The 15,205-nt window shown below is 58.1% G+C and overlaps 1 protein-coding gene across 1 annotated transcript in view; it reads right to left on the bottom strand.

Annotated features, from left to right (window-relative positions):
- GABBR1 (gamma-aminobutyric acid type B receptor subunit 1) overlaps positions 1-13,006 on the bottom strand; it is a 29,028-nt gene extending 16,022 nt beyond the window's left edge. Inside the window, exons 1-13 of the mRNA XM_049611316.1 lie at positions 12,998-13,006; positions 11,353-11,712; positions 11,003-11,099; positions 10,225-10,428; positions 9,324-9,509; positions 8,146-8,208; positions 8,042-8,062; positions 6,861-7,021; positions 3,690-3,824; positions 3,246-3,416; positions 2,211-2,312; positions 1,471-1,569; positions 893-1,084 (exon numbers count right to left, since the gene is read on the bottom strand). Of these exons, the coding sequence (XP_049467273.1) occupies positions 893-1,084; positions 1,471-1,569; positions 2,211-2,312; positions 3,246-3,416; positions 3,690-3,824; positions 6,861-7,021; positions 8,042-8,062; positions 8,146-8,208; positions 9,324-9,509; positions 10,225-10,428; positions 11,003-11,099; positions 11,353-11,712; positions 12,998-13,006 (1,800 nt within the window). The remainder of the gene's footprint in view (positions 1-892; positions 1,085-1,470; positions 1,570-2,210; positions 2,313-3,245; positions 3,417-3,689; positions 3,825-6,860; positions 7,022-8,041; positions 8,063-8,145; positions 8,209-9,323; positions 9,510-10,224; positions 10,429-11,002; positions 11,100-11,352; positions 11,713-12,997) is intronic.
- Between the last annotated feature and the right edge of the window lie 2,199 nt (positions 13,007-15,205).

The raw sequence follows: 15,205 nt of genomic DNA, 5'->3' as shown, positions 1-15,205 counted from the left end.
CAGGGCCAGAGGGTGATGGGGCAGAGGGGTCTGGGGTCAGACTCCAATAGGGGTCAACTCCGGCCTCACAGCTCAGCAGGGACAGGGCCCCTAGTCCAAGTCACTTAACCTCTTTGCATCAGTTTCCTGGTCGATAGAACAGAATTAAAACCCTAATCAGAGCATTAGTGGGAGGATCACTGAAATCATGTACCTAAGCTCCTGGTTTACTACACAAAAGCATTTTCACTGAACCTTTGTTTTGATGAGATATTTGGGACTTTACAACCATGAATTTGCCCCTGGCATGCTTTCCAAAACAGGTACCCCAGACCTGGAGCTACCCCTGGGAGTAATAAGCAGGCATGCAGATTGCCCTGTAAGCTGGCTCAAGACGCCCATGGTCCTTGGGGTATAGCACTGAGAGGAAAGGAGCAGGTGCCCCTCCCGCGGGGCCACCCCAGCCTTCCCAACCAGAGCATGTGCCTCCTAGCTCTAGGTCCGCCACTATCCGTTATCCGGAAGTAACTGATTTCAGAACTCCCTTTTATATCTGAAATTCTAAAAGGGAATCATTGAAACAACATCAGGAACCAAGCTAATTGAGTATCAATCAGGAGTGAATATTAAGCAAGTTCAAAGGGCCCGGAAGTCACTAAGAGAATAAAAGGCGTTTCAGCTCAGGAACAGCTCTGCCGAGGTGCCTGCGTATACAGCATCTATATTATCATTAACGCCTCTCCTTCACTTGACTTCTTGCCAACTGCTCCTTGTTGCCATGGTAACAGCCCTTCCACTCAGGTGGGCCTAGTGAACTTGCCCCTCCCATCTCTCCTTCCCGCTCCCCTGCCCTGCCAGGCTCCCTCAGTCCTCGCCCCTGCCCAGGGGCTGGCTTCTAGGTCCCCATTCTCACCATGTTGGAGATGCTGCGGGTATTGGCCGGGTTCAGCATGACGATCTCAGTGGTGATGTGGCCTTCCACAGCCTCCGTCATCTCGTCCACTGTGCAGTTGATGGATGGGTCGTAGATCTTGAACCAATTGTCAGCATACCAGCCGATGAGGAACCAGACGTACTTCTTCCCGAAAAGCCGCTCCTTGTACACCTGAATGCAGAGGAGGAGGGAGGCTGGGCCCTTCTTTCTCTTTTTCTTTTATTTCCCTTGACACTCTCCAGCCTCTTGGGAATCAGAGAAGAGCAGAGAATTGAAAAGAGGAATCTACAAGTCTCAGAGGGAGTGGGAAAGACTCGACGATTCCTCCTTCTAAGCTCCTCCCCAGCTAGTCAGGAAAGATGGGACTCGGGCTCCTGCAGAAGCACGAGGGTACAAAACTGAGATCTGGAGAAAGTGCTGTGTGTGAGAAGCCAAGATGGGAGGCAGAGTCAACAGACAGGAGCATCATATTACTCGTCATCTCACAGCATCTGCTATCAACCTGATCAGAGATGCAAACAGGAGACCCCACAACACACCCAACATACAGAGCCCACCCAGACCCCTGCCTCTTCTGATTCCAACTCTACCTCACAAAAAACTTTCCGGGCTTCGGTCTCATAGAACAGTCCCACGATGATCCGGGCATCCTGGCGCTGCAGAGTGGACAGAAACAGCTGCTGAGGGAGGCCTGGAAACAGCCAGCTGCTGAGGGAGGCCTGGAAACAGCCAGCTGCTGCCACGGCATTCATCCCCTGCCCCAGAGTGCTTAATGCAGGGTTCTGCTGGAGGGGTAGCATAGAAATGTCACTGGACAATGGAAATTAACCTCCCCAGGAGATGCTGCTATCTCGCAGAATCAAAATTCTGTGATGCGATAGAGATGTTAGCTGGGGGGGTGGAGGAGAGGGGAAAGAGGGTGATGGGCATTGAGGAGGGCACTTGTTGGGATGAGCAGTGGGTGTTATATGGAAACCAATTTGACAATAAATTATATTCATAAAAAAAAGAGATGTTAGCTAGCATGGATTGTAATCATACTGCAACATATCAACGTATCATCACAGCTTATATAATATTACACATCAATTATATGCAACCCATTATATATATATATACATATACATACATATATATAAATGTATCAGATCAACTCGTTGCAGGCTGCAAGCTTACACAATGTTATACACTAATTATATGCCAACAACCTGCCTGTCTGGTTCTCCTCTCCAGCCCACCACTGTCCCCCCAACCCGGTCCCTCTGTAGGCTGAGCCCACCACTCCCAACCACCCCACCTTAAGGTTTTTGACAGGCACAGCTGGATCTGAGAAGAAACTCTGGCGGAAAGTAATCTCGATTCCAGCCTCCTTCACTCGTTCCTCTAGGTCGTCCAGAGTCTTGGGCGGGAATAAGAAAAAATGGAGAAAGCACAGGTGCACAGTGGCATAAAGACCGGAGATGCTCCCTGGGGATCATACACTCTGAAGAGGAGGAACCGCAGTTCTGACCCTTCCTTCAATGGCATCTGCCCCAGGGTGGGAAGAGCTCAAAGGAAAGCAGCTGGGGCCTCAGGGATGGTCCTACATGGGAAGGTACTTACCAGCCCCCCGCAAGGATCTGTGTCCTGGGAGGTCACCCTATCCCCCCACCCCCACCCCCCGCCAATCCCTACCAAGCAGCAAACATGGGGGAGAGCAGAACAGAGGAATCGGGGAAAGATGAGACAGGGTCTGGTGTGCACACGATGGTCTCGACCTCGAGAGGCAAGTGGGCAGACAAAAGGATCACAGAAGAATGTCCTGGTCACTGAGAGAAAGTCAGGGGAGGATTGAAGGGCTGCTGAACATGAGGGCGGGTGGAGGATCCAAAGACCAGAATAAAAGGAGGGGCTGCCTCCGTCAGGTTCAGAGCCCTGAGCTTCCTCTTTTCCACCCGTGCTGTTCCGGAGACGTCTTCTGCCTCTCCTGTCCCTCCTTCTCCGTTCCCACTCACACCTGCCACCCCGAGTGTCTCTGGATTTGCTGCCTTTCTGGGTTCTTCTCTCACATTCTCTCTCTCATCTCATCTGAACTGTGGAGTGAACCTACTTTATTAGAAGTGGGTCATTTGGGTCTGTCTGGGGAAGAGAACATCAAAGGAAAAAAATGTCCTAAAACTAAGAAGTTGGAAAGAATCTTGAAAACTCAGCTCTGCTTATTCCTCTGGCTACAGAAAGAACGTGCACTTAACCCAGTCGGAATGTGTCTGCTTTTGATAAAGAAACAGGATCTTCTCCCCAAAAGGGATCCTGGCCACATGTCTCCACTGGCATGTGGAAAATGCGCTCTCACCGAGGTGAAGACCTCAGTGGTCTGCTGGATGGTGGCGATCTTCCTCCAGCCCCACTTCTCAAAGAGCTTCACCCGGGTGGGATTGTGGAGTGTGGCCGACGGATGAGTTCGAAAGAACGTAGGGAAACGCTGCCGGTTGGACAGGGCCGGTGAGCTGGAGCCGTAGGAAAGCTGAGGGACAGACACAGCGCGGGGCACACTCACGCTCCAGGCTCCCAGGAGAGGGGACCCTCACAGACCCACCGCCTGGCACAGGTGCCTGTTCCCTGATCTGACTTCACTTCCGTCTGACAAGAAGCTAAGTCAGCTGCAGCTATCAGCCCCCTGCTGCCAGGAGGCCCCAAAGGACCAGGAGTCCTGCACCTGGGTTCCTCCACAGCCCTCTTACATGCTGTCCACCCCTGTTCAGCTCCCACCTTCTGAAACCCCCCCACCCCCACCTACCACAATGAGGTTCCACATCCTGGCGGCCTCGGCCACAAGTGTGGAGACAGAACTGCAGCCAGGCATGAGGATGATCTTGATGGGGTCATTGTAGAGCAGCTCGTACAGGTACTTGGTGGCTTGGCCTGGGTCACACTGGATGGGAGGGGGTAAGCGTGGGTTCTCCCGGTGCCCCCCCCCCCCGCATCTCCAACAATCTAGTCACTCCTCGAGGACCCATCCCACCACTGGACCCTTGTGTGCTTTTACCATTTTCTCCTGCCTACCCTCTCCTGCACGCACCTCCATCCGTGTTCATGCAGACACAATCTTCCCTCCCTTCAGCCCCTGCTCAGACATCCCCAGCCTCACTTCCTCTAGCACCCCTGTCCCTTTTCCCCTGTGTCTCTGCTCCAAATCTCTGTGAGTCTGCAGGAATGTGAATAAACTCTCCCCAAGTCCACAGACAGGCTCCTCAAACATGGCATGAAAATTCCTCCCTCGCCTCTCCCCACCGTCCATTTTCCCCTGGCTCTTCCCTTTCCAGGGCTAGAGATAAACAAACAAGAGAGAACAGGGAACAGGACCACTAGGGGGTCCTGCTGGGCGATCCCTCCCCTCCTGCTGGGCTCTGACATTTGACGGGTCCATTAGAAAAAGAAGCCTTGGAGGGGGGGCGGGCGGCAGAGGGAGAAACAGGTGAGGAAAGAACTGGGAGAATAAATAGAAAAGGACTCTTAACAAACCGGGTGTTTTTAGGGGTGCGTGAAGGGGAGGCAGAGAGCTGGGGAGGGCAGGGGTGCTGGGAGGACGGCACGTGGGGAGGAAGAGCCCCATGGTCTCCCCCTGCCTGTTCCCCTCCTGCTGAAGTTTGACATTTCAGAAGCCGCTGGAGCCCCAAAGGAAGCAGAGAAGAAATGGAAGCCAGTGGGAAGCCAGGGCAGAGGAGAAACAGGAGGCACAGGGGACTGGGGGGGGGGGGGGATGGAAAAGGGGGGCCGGCAGTGAGCAAATAAGGAAGGCCCCCTAGAGCTGCTCGCTTCCCACTGAGGCCTGACATTTGAGACCCTGTGGGAAGCTGGAGCAGGGAGCCAGGTGGGGCAGGAAGAACAACACTTCCCCACCCCCCCCCCCCCCCCCCCCCCCCGCTAGGAGGGGCTTCTCCGGCAGGCCCCACCATCCTGAACTGTCTCAGGGGGTCACTGCAGATCCTACCCCAGCCCATCGCAAAGCCCCTGGGTGCCCCCCTCCTGGCTTGAAGGAAGGGTAGACAGGAACACGGACATACCAGAGCATACACACAGGGCCACTAGCCTGCCCCACGTCTCTTCCTCCGCTTCTCCTTCCTCCCCTACCTGCTCTCAAACCCTTTCCCTCCACACCCTGCTCCTCACTGCAGATTCCCTCTGTGTGATGCCCACCCCCTCCCCCATAGACTTCCTCTCAGCCTCCCCTCCGCTCTCTTCTGCAAAGGATCCGGATTTGCAGGCAGGAAACCACAGGAAAGCACACATTCCTGTTAGTCTGCTTTCCTTGTGCCTTCTCTCAGGGCCCCCCCCCCACCTGCTTCCCAGCACCTCTGGGGAGTCACCTCTCATGGTAGAAGAGTCTGAGCCCACATCCAGACCTCCTGGTGACCCCAGTCATGACACCTGCACCCAGCCCTCCCAGGCTCCCGCCCCAGACTCCCGCCTCCAGCAGCCCTGACCCTCTGCCCTAACTCCTAATTCTTTTCCAGCTCCCTGCTGTCCCTCCACAGGCGTCCTGGGGTCATCTACCTAGGCCTCCTGCACGACAGGATTTCGTGCTCATTCCGGACCAGACAGTTAGAATATGTGTTTGAAACAAACTCCTCTACCATGGAGAAGTTTAAGAGCCCCTCCCCAAGTGTCAGGAGGGATCTGAGTCCCCTCCCCAAGCTAACAGTCCCCATGCACCCCACCTTCAACCTCATTCCTGCCCCCTCGTCCCACACAAACCCATTTCTAGGTGCAGATGGCTGTTGGAAGAGTGACAATAAATCCTGAGTCCAGCCAGGTGTAAGATGACCGTTTCATCACCTCTGCACTCCACGGTCCCCCAGTCCCTCGCGTTTCCGGGGCCGCACGTCAGACAGGATAAATCTGAGGCCGGAAGCCACATCCTTCCCCACGTTCCCAATTACTCAAATGGGACATAGGGTGGGGAAGGAAACTCATGGCCGACCCAAATTTTCTCACCTTCCGCCTTCCTCTGGTCCCCGCCTCCCTAACCCTTCGAGCTGGTCCTTCCTCACATCTTAGAGGCCACAGTGCTGAACGGAGGAGCCACTCTAGACCCAAGTTCCACAGGAGCCCAAGGACTGATCTTCACCCCGGCCCTCCTGCTTGCCCCCTCCCCCACTGCCCTTCTTGCTGGTTCTCTCTCCTGCCGGTTCCCAGACTCCCTCTATCCCTAGGCTCTTGTGCGGGCTCCCTGCAGACCGCTAACCCAGTTCGTTGCCCATCTCCCAACCGTTAGCCCCTCCCCAAGCACAACACGCAGTGTAACCCACAACCCAGGAACCCTCAACCCGGTTCTGGTGGAGAATGTGCAGAAACCTGGTGGAGCTCACCGCTACCTGGCTGTTTCGTTGTGATACATACACGAGAGCACGCAAGTCCCTCAAAATTTCGCTTATTCAGTCCCCATTCCTCCCAGCTCCAACCTGCTGTCAAGATTTACCTCGTTACCATGGAAAACGTGAGCCGGCCTCAGCCCCTGCCTCGGACACCTCCTCCACCCCTCCACCCACCCCAGGAGGTAACGAACTCCCCAGAGGGTCAGGGTCAGGTGGTGCCCTACACCCATCCCCAGTTCCCCCACCCCCGCCCCCACGTCCAGGGGTCCTGGGGAGCGGAAGGGTCACGCTCCCAGCACGACCCACCTCCTAACCCCCTGACCCTCATCTTGAACCTCCAGCCCCTCTGACTCTCCCCAGGCTCCCACACCCCAGCCCACCTCCCTCCAGTCACACGTGGGAGGGGTCCACTTCGCCATCCCAGCGGTCACCCAGGCCAAGGCGCCAGGCTGGCCTCCTGCCCCGCTGTCCCCTTGCCCCTGTCCCCCTGCCCCCTGCCTCGTGTCCCCTGCCCCTGTCCCCCTGCCCCTGCCCCCTGTCCCCTGCCCCCCCTACCCCTGCCCCTGCCCCCTCTCCGCCCCCGCCAGGACTACCTTGCTGTCGTGGTGGATGAGCTTGAGCTCGTAGTCCGGCAGGATGTCCCTGCGGCTGTTGACGTCCTCCAGCGCCATCTCCACCGCGGGCTGGCAGGCCTGGCCCCCCGGCCAGCCCCCGCTCATGGGGAACAGCGCCCCGATGTACACTGCGCGCCGCTCTGAGGAGGGGTGCGGGGGGACCCGCGGGTGAGGCCGCGGGAGGTGAGGGGAGTGGGAGGCCCACGCAGGGGCCACCCCCGCCGCCATCACCACCAGGAGCGGCAGCGGCCACCCCGCCCGGGGAGAGGGGACCCCCGGGCCCATGGCGTGGGGGGGGGGGCTGCTTGGTGGGGAGGAGCTCAGGGGGGACACTTTTCCCGGGGAGGGCTGCTGAGGGGGTGTCGAGGCGGCGCCTCCATCCCGGGTTTCGGAGGGCGCAGGGGGCCGGAGCCCCCAGGACGCGCGGAGGGCTGGCTCCCCGTGGCCCCCGCGGCTCCCGCCACCGCCGCTGCCGTGGCCACCGCGGACTCTCCTCGCGGACTGACCGACCGACCGAGGGGAGGAGGAGACGGACGGCTGGGAGGGGGCCCTGACGTCACGGGCGGCGCGCGGCGGCTGGGGGAGGGGCGGAGGGAGGCGCGCGCGCGTGGGAACGCCGGGGGAGGGGCGGGGAGGGGAGGGGCGGCGGACGCGACCCCCGCGGGACGCCAGGGAGGGGCGTAGAGGGGAGGGGAGGGGGCGTGCCGGGAGGGGGGAGGGGGGTGGAGAACCGGGGCGAGAACGGGGGTGTGGACGGACAGGCGGATGGATGGGACGGGGGCGGCCGGGGCGGGGGGGGGGGGGGGGGGCGGGGCCGGGCCGTGGGACGCGTGCGCGTGGCTGGCGGGGGCGCCTGGAGAAAGCCCGGGGAGGTCGGGGGGAGCCCCGCGGGGAGGAATTGGGGGGCCCCGCCGGGCTCTGCCCTCCGGGAGGAGCGGAGTGGGGAGGAGGCGGAGCCGAGCGCTGGGCGCCGAGCGGGGAGTCGGGAGGGACCGCAGCCTCGCAGAAAACCGGGACTGGAGGCAGAAACCAGGTAGGAAGGAGGGGCCGGCCGCAGACGGGGGCGGGGGGCGAGAAGGACGGGCCCCCACCGCCTGGGGTGCAGGGGCGCGAGTGGGGGTTCGGGGGTGCAGTGCGCGAGAGGAGGGCTGTCATCTCACCTGAGTGCGGCGTTCGATTCACTGGCAGCAGGAAAGACGGGGATCAGAGAAGAGTTACCACCGGCTCCCGGCTTCCCCGGCCTGAGCCCAGCCCCCTCCCACACCTGTCCATGCCGGGAGGCCCGCGTGCAGCAGAAGCCTGCGTCTCTGAGGGGGGGGAAGGGTGCCTGGGGATAAGAGCAAGGTGGGGCTGTGGGTCAGGACCTGTTGGTTTTCTTCTTTCATCGTTCATAGGACAACAGAATTTGAGACAGGACATGGGCAGATTCTCGCTTTGTGGAGCCTAAATATTATAAAATTCAGGGGCCTCTCTTTAAGAAGAAAAAACTGCAAATTACAAATACAATTGATTTTAAACTGTTGCTGTTAAAATCTTACTTTTGCATTTTTTACAAAAAGCTATGACCGTGTGAACACATTACTAGAGCACAGGACGAGACCCTGGATAGGATTCCCAGTTTCCAGAATGGAGTGGTAAGGTATAAGCAGAGCAATGACATTAGGGGACGAAGCCAGGCCAGGACCTCCAGAGAGTCTGCAAAAGTGGGGGACGCACGAGGTCGGCCTGAATCCCGGGGACAAGAGTGCAGGGGCAGAATCTGGGTGCCCAGGACAGGGGGCATTCTGCTGAATGAAATGACAGAGTAGGTGTTGGACACAAGACTGAGTGCCCTGGGGAAGGACGGAGGTTGTCGGAGACCCTCCTTTTCCCCTCCCCCATCCCCGGGTCATCCTTTAGTGCTCTGACAGTTCTGCCCCCAACTTTAAGTCTTTTTAAATTTCACCCTGATAACTTTCCACCCCAGATATTCTTTCCAATCTTAGTGTTTTTTCTAAGTATAACATGATTTATTTCTGAGTCTTTACAATAATCCAGTTATATAACAAATGGAAAGGAATCAATTGTAGAAGAGGGTTATGCCTAGAAAGTTCTAAGTTTAGAGATAGGCTAGGGGAAACTGCAGTATTTAAACCTTAAGAAAGGTGATGGAGGCTGAGATTCATAACGGAAAAGAGAACATGTAGAACTGGGAGCAGGGAGGAGATCTCTAAAGAGGAAGGTAGAGGAAGGGGGCCCCAGCGTAGGCGAAGTGGACACTGATGCTGCAGAAGGGGGCTGGAGAGAGGCAGGCGAGGGCAAGAGTTGGGTTTTCACCTCCACTTCCCCAAAGCCCCCCCCCCCCTTTTGCATGGCACCCCTTCCCTTCCCGCCATCCCTTCCACCCCGCTCCCAACCTCTGGCACGCGTCCTCAGCTGCATGCAGGCAGCCGGTCCCCTCACCCTGGCAGTGGGGCTTGGGAGCACTCCACTGGCCCTGACTACAGATGCTGCGGGAGCTGCCCACCAGATGGAAGTCAGGGTCACACCGGAAATCCACCCGGGCTCCGTCCAGAGCGGGGAGGTCCCCACCCGTCAGGAAAACCTTCCCGTTTTCCAGGGCCAAGTATGACTTGGAGCAGATTCGGACTGTGGAGAGACACGAAAAGGAAAAGAGAGGCAAGTTGGGGAAGGGGGCCTCAAGCACCCCACTCTTCAGGAAATCAGATGTGCAAGGGGTTTGGCTCTCTGGCGTCCTCTCCTCCCTTAACCCTGGAAGCATCCACACACCACCCAAGGAAAGGGAAAAGGCGTTTCCATCCATGGTAGGAACCTGAGGTGGAGCTGTAGGTGCACAGAAGGGAATCTTTTCAAAGTCAGCGGCAGTGGGCGGTTCCCTGGCTTGGAGAGTGCGGATGTGTAACTTTAGATGCACAATTGGATTTACCTTTCTTATTATAGTTGGTTTACAGTAATGTCAAACTGGGTTTCGCTCCGTGGGTATATGGCCTCTGCGTTGGAGACAGAGGTATTCAAGACTGCAGTGAAACCATTTTACGAGGGTTTTTGCACAATCTGCCACTAGTCCTCAAAGAGAAGAACTCACAGGCAAGATGAATAATCAAGTTATTTTGTCAAGTGGTCAGTGGCCTATGCAGGGAGGATGAGATGAGGTGATGTGTGGGCTGCTGACTTTACTGCCTCCAAGTGCGGCAGGGAAGTCCCTCTTACATGGTGTGAGCTCTGTAAATGTCCTTGTGAATTGTGACAGTGGTTGAAAGTGCTGACCTAAGCAATAATGCTAAGTGTGAGGCAGGCCGAGGAATGATCTAGAAGAGAAGAGGGGCTTGGGGATGCTACTCACCGCAGCGGCTGGGAGTGTCCATGTCTGTCCAGGAGCCGTTGGCCAGGCACTTGCGGACCTTGGGCCCCACCACCTCGCGCTCCCCCCGGCACACGTACTCGATCTCATAGTCCACGGGCAGGAAGTTGATCGCCTTCACCTGGTCCCGAGTCAGGCCCCTGTACCTGATGCCCCCTTCCCAGGGCGGGTGTATGATCTGGCACCCTGAGGGGTGAGTGGAAGGCGTCAGAGAGGAATGGCGGGGAGGGGAGGGACAGAGGGCGTGGTCAGCGGGCAGGTGGCGGGCCCAGGGGAGCAGCTGCGGTGCCAGAGGGTGGGGGTCGGGACGGGTACAGAACCCGGGACTAAAGGAGAGAGAGCTCTGCGAGCTCGCCAGTGAGGAAGGAGGGGTGCAGGTTGGGGGTGATGGGCAGAATTAAGAAATGGTGAAGGGGTACACTGTGCCGGCGAGCTTGGTAAAACAGACTGGAGGAGGATTTTTGAGCGAATTAGGCTGAGAGGGCAGGGGGGCCTTAGGCTTCCTGGGCAGCAGTGTAGGCGAGGAAAGAGGGGTGGGGTTGGGCTCATCATGCAGGGTCCCCGAAAGGTGGCCTATGCAGCAGTTTGGGGCAGACAAGAGGGGGCGCTGGGTCACAGGCGGGGGTGATGGAAAGGAGGTCAGGGATGTCACAGTGGGTCCGGCGGACGGGACAGGAATGGGGACCAGAAAAAGGGAGGGGGAGGGGCAGGGAGAGGGGGAAGGGGATGGGGGTGCCCGAGGTCGCCGGCGAAGGTGCACCTTCGGAGGTGGCGTTGGGGGTCTGCGCCCCGCCCGCGCCCGGGGGGCGGAGGAAGAGCGGCGCCAGCGGCAGCAGCAGCAGCAGCAGCAGCAGCATCTGAGTGACAGGAGGCCGTGAGGGCCGGACCCCCGCCGGCCTGGCCCAACCCGGGAGGCCCGCCCGGCCTCGCCCGCCCGGCCTCCCGGGGCCCGGACCCGGCCCCGACCCGGCTCCTCCCGCCGACGAGACGCGCGCCCGGCGGAGGAGGCGGGGGCGGAGCCCCGCGCGGGGTGGGGTGGGGTGGGGTGGGCGGGGGGGGGAGGAGAGAGCGCCGGTCCCCACCCTCCTCCTGCCTCCCTCGGCCCCCCACCCTCCCGGGACTCCACCTCTCGGCCCCCGCGCCCCGGCCCGGCCCTCCCCCGCGCGCCCCTCGCGGAGCCCGGCTGCCGGCCCGGCTCTTACCTCTGCGCCCGGCCGGGCTCCCCGGCTCCGCGGCTCCCCGGCTCCCCGGGCCTGCAGGCCCCAGGCCCGGCAGCTCCTCCCGCTCCCCTCCGGTCTCCCCGACCGTCCCCTCCGCCCGGCCCTCCTCCCGGCGAATCCGCGCTCCGGCCCGGGTCGCCCTGCCCTCGCGCTCCCCCGAACCCCACCCCGGTCTCTGCTTCCCGGGGCGGCGGCGGCCGCGGGAGCGGGAGCCGGGAGCGAAGGAGGCGGCGCCGGGGACCGGGGGAGGCTCCGGGCGGAGGGAAGAAGGAGGGTGCGGAGCCGGCAGGGCGGGGGGGGGGGGGGGAGGGCGGGGGAGCCCGAGGAGCGGGCGCCTCCCACAAGCAGAGCCCCGGGAGCCGCCCCGGATCCCGGCCCCGCCCTGGACCGCCCCCGGCGCCGGGGGGGTAGGGGGCTCGGGCGCGCACGCACCCCGGGCGGGGGGCCGGCGGGCGGGCCTCGGGGCGCCGGGGCGAGCTGGGGGAGGGGTGGGGGACGAGGGGCCGCGAGCGGCAGGCGGGGACGCAGGGATGCAGGGTTGCAGGTGGAGGAGGCGGCCCCGGATCGCGGTGAGAGGAGGGAGGCGGGGGCCGCGAGGGGAGGAGGAGAGCCAGGCAGGTGGGAGGGAAGGAGAGCTGAGGTCAGAGCGGGAAGGGCGGAGGAGAAGGGGGGCGGGGGGAGGGGGGGGTGAAGGCCGGGCGACCTGAGAGGCCCCCGAGGCCCAGCAGCTTAGCCTGGCTGTCCTGGGAAGGCCCCTCGGAGAAAGGGCTGGAAGCTAGAGCCGGGGAGAGGAGCACCCTGAGAGAAGCTGAGGCGGCGGGAGCAAACAAGGGATATAGGGGGGCCTCCAGCGGAGCCGGGCCCAGTGGCCTGTCTACTCCAGCGGGGGCCCAGCGGCACCCTGTCTACTCCAGTGGGGCCCCAGGCCCAGTGTTTCCTGAATGATGGAGAGGCACAGGCCTCGGGACCAGCCCGTGGCCGTGGCCTTTGTGCAGTGGTGAAGGCTGTGTGTGCGTGTGTGTGTATGTGTGTGCATGTGTGTGTGTGAGCATGTGTTCATGGTCGTATGAACGTGCGTGTTCGTGTGTGCGCACGCATGTGCGCATGTGGTTGTGTTCGTATGCGTGTGTTCGTGTGCCTGCACGTGTGTTTATGTGTGTGCACGTGCGTGTGTGTGCATGGGAGTGAGTGTGGGCTGCTCGAGGAGACGGAATTCCTAATGGGGGACAAGCAAACAGTATGTAACTGATCTGACCTGAGGGTCTCATCCTTTAGCCCTTTTTATAGCAGGTATCTTCCAACTAATCTTTTACTGTGCAGAATTGAAATTCATAGATGATACAACCTACCTACACACAGAACTTAAACATCAACGTGCTTCCCTGTCCATACCATAGAGGAGAAATGACAAAGAATAATTTGTGATAAAATAACATAAACATGTTTACGTGTGACTGTTGAGGCCCCACCACACTGGCCACACCTGTCCACACAAGCACACGCGGATGCAGGTGCTGAGGCAGTGACTCACCTACCTCCAGCATGTTGCCATCGATGAAGTGATTTAAGGAAATGTTGGACAACTCTTGGTACCAAAGTGAACCTTCCCTAGATTTACACAGAACTGTAATTGTGTTCCTAGAAAGTTCATTGTATATTAATACCATTTTTTAAACACTATTAATTTCCAGGCTCAGATAATTAAACACAGGTTTTCACCTACATGAATGTCCTAGGGGACATTTGGGAATCTGGATGAGGGACAATTTATTGTGCCCGCTATGTTTGGAAGAATATCTTATTCCCCTGCCCTGCTCATAACTGCCAACAATGGCCCCTCATCACTGTAAGCACAAAAGAAAACACCACAGATTGTTTTTTGATGTTCTCTAGGGAGTGTTTGAGACCCTTTGAGCTAGAAGTTGGGCAGAAGGGAGGAAGAGAGTGGGGCAGGATTTCTAACCACTCAAAGCAATAGACACCCTCCTCAGTGTGGCCTGATGTCCTCTCAGCAGGTGGAACCAAAAAATGTGGGTGTCGACTGAAATAAAGTTACTGACCCCAGGACAACATGTGGATGAGGAATTTCCTAGACTGCTTTGAAAAGAAGAGTTTCCTGTCTGCCTGGTCTGAAGGCTACTTCAGCTGTCTGGCCAGCAGAGCACCCTCTCTCTGTGCTTCTGTGTGGTCCTGGCAAAGCTGATGCCCAGGAGGACACCCCTCTCAGACCCAGCATGGCCTCTCTGGAGGGGTGAATCTGCATAGGCACCCTCTCAGGAGCCCCCAAAGGAGTTCTCAAAGCCCTCATCTAAACCTTCACTCTGGCAGCTTCTCTCTGGCTTCCCTGAAGTCCTGACCCCTTTGCTGGTCTGAGTTGAGGGGGACAGAAGGGTGGAGTGCCCCCCTGGAAAAGAGCAGTCTGTGATTCGGTGAAATTGAACATTATTTTGGTGTTATTTATCGCCACGCTGCTGGTGCTAAATCAGAAAAGGAAACACCTTTAATGTCCAATCACAGAGTATTGGTTTAGTACATTGGAATGTATTCATTCCATGTTTAAAACAGTCAATGATATTGGGAAAATATGAGAATTTGAGGCAGGGAGACAGAATACAAAATTTGTACAGTTGTGGTATATATGTGTTTAAAAGCTGGAAGAAAATACATCAAGGGGCACCTGGCTGGCTCAGTCAGAAAAGCAAGTGACTCTTGATCTTGGGGTCATGAGTTTGAGATCCACGTTGGGTGTAGAGGTGACTTAAATAAATAAAACTTAAAAAAATGTATCAAAATGTTAGCAGTAATTGCCTCTGGGGCCATGAATAATTGGGCACCTTTTTTTCTTGACGTTTGTTATTAAATTTTAGTTCCAATGTTTTACAAGTGTTACCTTTACAATCCTTTTTTAAGCTTTCTTTTTAACTGCCCTCAGGACTCTGAAACTGCTCACCTTTTTCCACCAGCACCTGCAACTGCATCCTCCGGTGTCACTGCCCAGATTTGCCAGGACACTCACCAAAGTCCACCCCCCACCAGTACCCAACGCCCATCCACTCCTCTTCCTTCCACAAGCACCAAACTCCTCTCCTCCAGGGAGGACACGCTCAATCCCGTCCCCTCTGCTTTGCGCCCTTGCTGACATGTCCTCCTTTTACAGTTTCTGACCATCTCTGACTCCTGAGAACGGGGCCAGTCTTCCTGTTCATGTTAATTTCTCATGCTCCCAGCTCCTTTCCTGTCTTCCGCCTCAACTTCTGCCTGGCATGGAGAGCATAGAGCCCAGAACTTAACACCCCACACACCCCTCAAACATATTAGCCCAAGTAACCCAATTCACTCATGGTCTGCTGGGCGCTACGTGCCCTCAGTGGGCATCTAACTTAATTCTCACCCAGCCATGCAAAGTAGGTATAACGTCCTTCTTTTGGAGCCCAGTAAGCTGCAATGTGAGGACAGTAAGTACGAATCAGACGTCACCGGCTATGCAGTTGACAGAGCCAATAGTGGAAACAGTGCGGTTCCAAATTCTTTCCAGTGTCAGGAGATTTGGTTTCAAGGCCCTCCTCTTAGCCAACGTCCACAGCAGGGCGTTCCTTATCAGAGGTCACGCAGCATCTCAGTTTGCCATCCGAATTAGCAGTGGGTGGCGGGTATGCAAGGGGGGTGTTCATGTCCACCTGCCCCTCCTCTTGCGTTGGGGTGAAAGTCCGGGCCTCAGGGAAGCCCTTCTGTCCTACGCAGCT

Source organism: Panthera uncia, assembly GCF_023721935.1.
Source record: "Panthera uncia isolate 11264 chromosome B2 unlocalized genomic scaffold, Puncia_PCG_1.0 HiC_scaffold_25, whole genome shotgun sequence".
NCBI classification, from domain to species: Eukaryota; Metazoa; Chordata; class Mammalia; order Carnivora; family Felidae; genus Panthera; species Panthera uncia.
Note: the sequence above shows the minus strand (reverse complement) of the source record. Positions and strands in the feature narration are given on the sequence as shown.